At 45.4% G+C, this 7,842-nt stretch overlaps 1 protein-coding gene across 1 annotated transcript in view; it reads left to right on the top strand.

Moving 5' to 3' along the window:
* The first annotated feature begins 487 nt into the window (after positions 1-487).
* The window catches only part of Nus1 (NUS1, dehydrodolichyl diphosphate synthase subunit), a 25,283-nt gene continuing 17,928 nt past the window's right edge, over positions 488-7,842 (top strand). The window contains exon 1 of the mRNA XM_005363623.3: positions 488-1,086. Coding sequence (XP_005363680.1) covers positions 672-1,086 — 415 coding nt within the window. The 5' untranslated portion in view covers positions 488-671. The remainder of the gene's footprint in view (positions 1,087-7,842) is intronic.

Raw genomic sequence — 7,842 nt, forward strand, 5'->3', positions numbered from 1 at the left:
GGTGGATTCTCTCTGTAATTCCCAACTCACATAGATCTCTCTTGTTTTGTTTGTTTTTCGAGACAGGGTTTCTCTGTGTGTAGCCCTGGCTATTCTGGAACTCACTCTGTAGAACAGGCTGGCCTCGAACTCAGAGATCTGCAAGTCTCTGCCTCCCGAGTGCTGGGATTAAGGGCCCGGCTCCTACTTAGATTGAATCTTTTCTGTCATGGCCGTGAGAGGAGATGGACAACACCGGATGCCCAAATCCTCTGGTCTTGGGATCAGCTCAATCCACCCACTACTTACTACCCTGTGGACACCGCACAGGAGGAAAGCCATAGGCGTTGGCACGCCGCCCTCCCTACCCCCAGGGGGCGCCAGCGTCCCGAGCCCGCCTCATTCTCAAGCTCACGCTCTTCCACGTCGCCTAGTGGCGACTCCAGCCTCGCCTAGCAGTCGCCCCGGCAGCCAATCAGAACTGTCCATGTACCAGCGGGGGCGGGGCTGCCGAGGGCGGAGGAAGATGGCGGCGGGGGCTAGGTGAGGTGTTGGCAGTGGCGAGGGGCTCGGGCGCGGGGGGTGGGGGGCCGCGGAGCGATGGCCCGCGCCGGCCGCTGGGGAGGATAAGACCCCGTCGCGCCGCGGGTGTGGGCCGGAGGGAGGAGACGGTGCCCGAGCGCCACGGGAGTATGACGGGGCTGTACGAGCTGGTGTGGCGGGTGCTGCACGCGCTGCTCTGCCTGCACCGCACGCTCGCCTCCTGGCTCCGCGTTCGCTTCGGCACCTGGAACTGGATCTGGCGGCGCTGCTGTCGCGCCGCCTCTGCCGCGGTCCTAGCGCCGCTCGTCTTCACGCTCCGCAAGCCCCCGGCCGGCGGCAGGAACCGGCGTCATCACCGGCACCTTCACGGGGGACCCGGGCCGGCCGCCACCCATCCCCGGCTGCGCTGGCGCGCGGACGGCCGCTCCCTGCAGAAGCTGCCGGTGCACATGGGCCTGGTGATCACCGAGGAGGAGCAGGAGCCCAGCTACTCGGACATCGCAAGCCTCGTGGTGTGGTGTATGGCCGTGGGGATCTCCTACATTAGCGTCTACGACCACCAAGGTGAGGACCGGTGGGAGGCGGGGTGGCGAGGACGCTTCCGAGACTACACCTCTGGCTAGTTTGCTCCAGGTCGCCTTGCGAGGCCGCCGCCCGCCAGGCCCTGCGAGTTCAGGTATAAATCACAGTGCCAGCGCTTTCGAGGAAGGGAGATCAGTTTTATTAAACGTTGGCCGAGTCTTTGGATTTTGCTGTGTGTGTGTGTGTTTTACATTTAAAAAATACTTATGTTCCGTTAAGGTATCTGTTTTGGCTTTGTTTCACAGAAGGGGGAGCTGACGTTCATTCAAAACAAACTGCGTTGCCCAAGGTCACAAAAGTAGTAACGGGGAAATAATTGTAACCGGTCTGTGCATTCTTCAAAGCGTCTCTTCAAAGGGGTTCAGTGCATTCATCTCAAGTGAGACCAGGCGGTGAAGGATTTATACATGAGCCATATCGTAGGTTTTCCAAATGAGCTTTTGGAGTTAGATGGCATTTGAATTGAGTCTTTGAAAAGTACACCCGATCTCTGAATCTCGGGATCATGTGTGATCATTTACCCTTAGTGGCCCGTACGGTACTTGATGCGGTTGTCTTCCTGTAAGTTCTGATCGAGGCCATGAATTTCATCATACTTTTCTTAAGTACAAAATTCAGCACGTACTGCATGGCAACACGCCTAAAGCATTATGCCAAACATATTCCTCGGAATCTTGCCTTCATCTCGTGTACTCTCGGGCTGGTGGGGAGAAAGGCACACCCTAGGTGATGGGTGACCTTTGCGGGGGTAAAGTTACTACTAGAAAGGAGAGAAATTCTGAAGACAGGGACTTGAGAGCTGGTGTAGAGGAGATGAAATTTGAGTAGGGCATTGAAGAATGGGGGTGGGGAGTGGAGACTCCAAATGTCAGAGTTGAATTTCAGTCAAGCCCCAATGCAGTGGTATTTCCTTAAAAGATAAAGCCGTGGTGGTAAGGATGAGTTAGGGCTGCGGTGCCGGGAAATGACTTTTCTTGTGTGCCCTAGAGGAGCAACCTGGGTTTTACCTCTAACTCTTTACCAGCCCGATATTTAAGTGCAGGGTTGGATAGGGTAAGTAGTAATCAGTGACTCTCTCCTGGCTACCAAGGAGCACAGGAGCCCGTCGTCTGAAACGATGACGGCCCTGTAGGGTAAAGCTTGGTGTATTCGGAGACTGACAATACAGAGCTTCCTAAAGACTCAAGAGACCAGTAGAAGCCAGGAGACTGTTTGATGACACACACAACTCTTGCTTAAACCATTGCAGTCAGTCATACAGGGATATAATACGGCAATAAAAAATGGAAATTAAAAACATTAAGCAATGCGGATTGACTTAATATCCGGTAGGAAGGAAAAGACAAAACTGAGTTGTTCGACTGCTTCCAAGCAGAGATTACACTACATCACACTTCCTTGTTCCTGCAATTCCTGTTACTGTGTTTCTGATGTGACTCAAGTCCTTTGTCATGTGCTCTCAGAAGGAAAACGATTGGCCATGAAAAGAAGTCAACTTCGAACAAGTTTAGACTGAGAACTGAACAGATTTAAGGAACATTTTTACTGAATGGACTTGAAGGATTCTTAGAAGAAGAATGCTACTTAAAAGCATTTTTAGGTGATAATTTCATAGTTTCATAGTTTGAATAAGAGATCTTCAATTTACTTATCCTGGCTTTTGACTGATTCTTTCACACAGCAAGCAAGTTGGGTATATATGAATACCATATCTTTCCAGGCATGAGCATGCAGGAGTAAATGAAAGCAGAACCTAAGTCTGGCATCTGATGTTAGCGTGTTAGAAAATACATAGTTTTAGAAGCATAACCAGGAAAAGTAAGGTAGGGGAGAGAAGGTGATAGCGGAAAGGAAACAGTGAGGAAAGAGATAAAGTTTTAGATTGGGTGGCCAAGGAGAAAGCCAAACTTTTGAATAGACAAAGATATTTTAACTTTATACCATTTCCTCCACTATACTTCTTTTTTAAGCTTACAGGTACTTAGGAAAGTTTATGTGTATTGCCATAGACATAAATGCTGCATTCACTGAATACCTGCCATGCTATAAGGCAGTACACATGCAAGGAGATGTGTACTGTACATTAATGCAGACTGATGGTATAACATTCAAGGAGATGTGTACATTAATTCAGACTGATACATGAATCACAAATGCTGAGTGCGAAAGACTTCAGGGAGAGAAAAAGGCAAAAATCTCTTGGCAGCGCTGTTAACCTCTTGTTCTAAGAAGAGGGAAAATGACATTTGCATTGGAACTAGCAAAAGTAGATAGGATTTGGAGCTTGAACACTGCTGTCTCTATATGTGAACTGGAAATGCCACCTCTTTGGTAAGATTTTGAGCCTTGATGGAGCCTTGGGAACAGTGAATGGAATAGATAAGTTTCCTTAACAGAATGTTGGAAAATTAAGTAAGATGATTGCTTCAGAAGCTGTTTTGCTTATATGTGGTTTTGTAGAAATCGATCCCAAAGTTCAGTGTTTTAAAAATAATTATGTGTTCAGTCAGTTCAGCTGTGCAGTTTTCCCGGGGTCACTTACGGAGATCCAGTCAGATAACTGGCGTGAAGGCAGAGGCTGCCCTTATGGGTCGTCCATTTTATTCCTGGTCTGCAGTGCCGGGACTAGGAGAGAGATCTGTCTTCACATGGTTCCCACATGGCTACTCTGAGCTTCCTTGTATACAGAGTGCCTCCAGATCAGGTGTTCCAGGGGCAGACCAAAGCTGCAAGGCTTTAGGACCTAGCTTAAGCAGAAGTCACACATCTGTCTTGAGTGAAGGAAATAGATTTTACTTCTCAGCTGCGGCGAAAATGGCTCATGCCTCAAGGTGGAGCTGAGGCAGCCACCTTGGAGACAAGCTTATTGATTTTATTTTCTCCATCCTATATCTCTTCAACTTCAAATCTCTATTTACGTAACATTCATTCTAATTATGATGGGTTTTAGATTGTTTTTAATCCTTAGACCAAAATACCCATTGTATTTATGTACTTTGAAATGTCTCTTCTTGTGAATTGATTGTTTTGCTTGCTTGCTTTTTTAGAAAGAGGCAGGACTTGGTAGACTGGCCTGGTACATTAAGGTTTTCTTACCTCAGTTTTCTTTAGTGCTGGGATTACAGGTTTGTGGCTTGTTTTATTTTTATTTTTTACTTAATGAGCTCTTCCTGTGCTGCCCAAATGCCTGGATTCAGATGATTGTGCATTAGCTTCCCTAAAACTGGACCTATAGGTTCCCTCCTGACCACACACACGCACACACACACGCACACGCACACGCACATGCACAAACACCCCCTTCATCACAAAATATCACATTTCAAATATGTATATATTAATTTTTGGTGGTCCTGGGGATCAAATTTGGGCCTTTGGCAAGTTGAGCACACAGCCCTGAACTCTGCAGTTCAGCCCTCGTGCTTTTTATAATACATGGGAACTTTTTTATTATGGTAATTTCTGCTGTGTTCATTCATTGGAAAGTGAGGTTTTTTTAGAAGATTGGTCAGGAATTTTTGAGCTCACAGTTCTCATAAGGAGAGTTGGTTATTTTGTCTATATGATTATGACTTAGGAAATGATTATGATAGGGACTGTGTTAAAAACTGTTTTTTAATGTATTTGGTGTTATAGTCTTTGGGCTGTTACGCTTTCTTCTGTACACTTGAAGTACACAGTCCTGCATATTGTCTGGATGGGTACTGTCCTCATTGGTATCTTGCTTATTGTATGGTGGTTTAGAGAAGTTTGAGAAGGAGTCCTTGAAATGTTTATAGGAAATACTGATTCAGCATACTTACTGGGCAGCTGGGCATCTGTTTTTATCAGGCTACTTGTATGATGCCCCTGCACGATGGAGTTTGACCTTAACAAGCTACTCTGGAGCTTGGCTATGCAAGATGAATCATGGGTTGGAGCTGGAGCCTAGTGGATGTAGTTCTGAGGCCCGAAATTCACCCCTCCACACGTCATTTTTCACATTGTTCATATGTAATGATAATTTGGGTAGTCAGCAAGGTATTTTCTGTATGAGATCCAGCAACCAGACAGCAAAAATATTTTGTTCTTTCTGTTTCTATCTCTTTATTTGTAAAGTGCAATAGTTTGGGGTAGTGATTTCTCAAATTAGCCCTAACAGGACTGCCCAGTGCCACCCGGCCTTCTCAACCTATTTCTCATGGGTCTCTGTACCTTTTATTACACCATATTTAGTTTTTTTTTTTGTGATCATCTCTTTTTTTAAATGTTTATTTTTTATTATGTATACAGGGTTCATCCTGCATGTATCCTGCAGTCCAGAAGAGGACACCAGATCTTATTACAGATGGTTGTAAGCCACCATGTGGTTGCTAGGAACTGAACTCAGGACCTCTGGAAGAGCAGTCAGTGTTCTTTGCTTCTGATCCATCTCTCCAGCCCCATGATCACTTCTTTTTGGAGTGCTGGAAATGCTTTCTTCCTTTTCTCCCTTCCTTCCTTTTTTTGTTGTTTGATTCAGGGTCTTACTGTGTGGCCATAGCTGTCCAGGAACTCACTCTGTAAAAGAAGCTGGCCTTGGACTCAACAGAGATCCACTTGCTTCTTCCTCCCTAGTGCTGGCGCTAAAGGCATGCACCATCACCACCCAGCTCACTCTTATCTCTCTGATCCTTGTGGGTCTACCCTCACCTCAGACTTGTGTCTCATGCTGCATCACCTCCTGTCAGTGTGTCTTAACTGTGTCTTACTCTGTTCCTGGAGCTCCTAAGAACGATAGGTACCTCTAAAGATATTTCTGTTTTCTTAGTGTGTGCACTTCACGGTTGTAAATCAGACATTCCACGGATGTCATCTCTACTCCCCTTTGCTTCTTTCCGGGTATGGCTTGGTGTTAAATGCCTGCTGTGGTCAGGCAGTACACATCCTTTGACTCCTGAGAGGCTGTGCTTCCCATCCACAAGCATAAGGAACTGAGTTGCAGCTCCTTTCCCAAGAGTGAAACCTAGAATTCGGGAGCATAAACTTAAGTCTGTTCTACTTGGGCCTGTGACATAGATAGTAGCTGGAGGTATAACTCTTAATAATGATTGTTCTCCTTATGTTGAATTACAGAGGTGCCAGATCTATCAAAAGTCCAAATGCACGCATGGTTGTATTTGATATACTGAACAGTATATCTGGAGTGTTTGTATTCCCATGTGTAGAAACTCATGGAAGAGAACCTCCATCCCTACTCCTCACTTTTCCTAGAATTTTGCATTTATCTCAGCATCCCACTGTGTCCTGTTCTCGTTTTTCTTGCAAAGGACTATACCAGAATCCTATCATTGAGTCTTAGAGCATCCAGCCAAATCCGCCTCCTTGGGTAGGCTCTTTGAGTTATTTCATCTCTCTCTTGCTTTATCTCTGAAAGGTCTGTCCTGCTTCATTTTTTGATGTGAGGAATAATTTGTTCTGAATACTTTTTAATTAAACTATAGTGCTAGATCTATGGATTAAGCCTTTTGAAAAAATATTTCTTATTTCTTATTTCTTTCTTTCTTTATTTATGATTTCTGTCTCTTCCCTGCAACCGCCTCCCATTTCCCTCCCCCTCCCCCAATCAAGTCCCTTTCCCTCGTCAGCCCAAAGTGCAATCAGGGTTCCCTGCCTTGTGGGAAGTCCAAGGACCACCCACCTCCATCCAGGTCTATTCAGTATTTATTATTTCTAATTCGCATGTGTGTTCCTTGAGTGAAAGTGTTCTCGGAGGCCAGAAGAGGTCATTAGGTCCCTGAAGCCGGAGCTACGGGCAACTGTGAGCTGCCTTATGTTGGCACTGGGAAGTGAACTTGGGTCCTCTGCAAGAACAGTACATGCTTTTAACTACTGATGTGTCTCTTCTGCCCCATGTATTAAATTTTAATAGTAACAATTGTCTTTTGTTAACTTCTTGAAAAGAACATTTAACTATTTGGTATGGAGCTATGTGTGTCACAGCACCTTCATGGGGTCAGAGAACAACCTGCAGGAGTTAGTTCTCTTCTTCCTCCATGTGAGGTCCAGGGGGATTGAACTCAGGACTCCAGGCTCAAAGACAAGTGCCTCTACTTACTGAGTCATCTTGCTATTCTCTCTGTTGAATTCTTACTGTGCGGTACATGCTATACAAAAATGCAATAATTCTAAAGGATTTCCAACTCTAGAAACAGAATCTAAACGCTAAGAGACATATGGCCTAAGGAAACAGGTCTAGAATTTGAACCAAATTTTATTTAATTTATGTTCTTATAGTTTATGTTGTTTTCATCATTTACAAAACAGACAGTAGTCACTCTATGGACTGACTATGTTGTGTCATGGCACTGACATCAAGTGATAGAAACTTCACAAAAGGTGTTTTAAGGCAGGTAGTTTCCCAACTCACCGATCTAAAAAGCCACCCCTAGCTATTGGATGCCTGTCTAATCACTGCAGTTTAACTATGGAGCTCTTGTTCTCCATGAACTAACTGTTCAGCAGATTAGCAGAGCATGAAGACATTCTTGGTTTTAGAACGTGCAGCTTTAGCTGGAGATGTTGCTGGGGTGGGGAGGAGTGTTTGCCTTATGTGTGAAAAGCCCCGTGCTTCATCCCGATGCTAACAAAACAGACAGTTAAATAAAACGTGCAGCTGGAACTGAGAAAGTCTGTGTGTTGCATACTTGTGTTGGAGGGCTTAAAGCTGTTACACGAAGCCATCCGTCCTGTTTGTTTCCTTGCTACAGTTTTTTTTTT

This window comes from Microtus ochrogaster, linkage group LG9 (genome assembly GCF_000317375.1).
Source record: "Microtus ochrogaster isolate Prairie Vole_2 linkage group LG9, MicOch1.0, whole genome shotgun sequence".
NCBI classification, from domain to species: Eukaryota; Metazoa; Chordata; class Mammalia; order Rodentia; family Cricetidae; genus Microtus; species Microtus ochrogaster.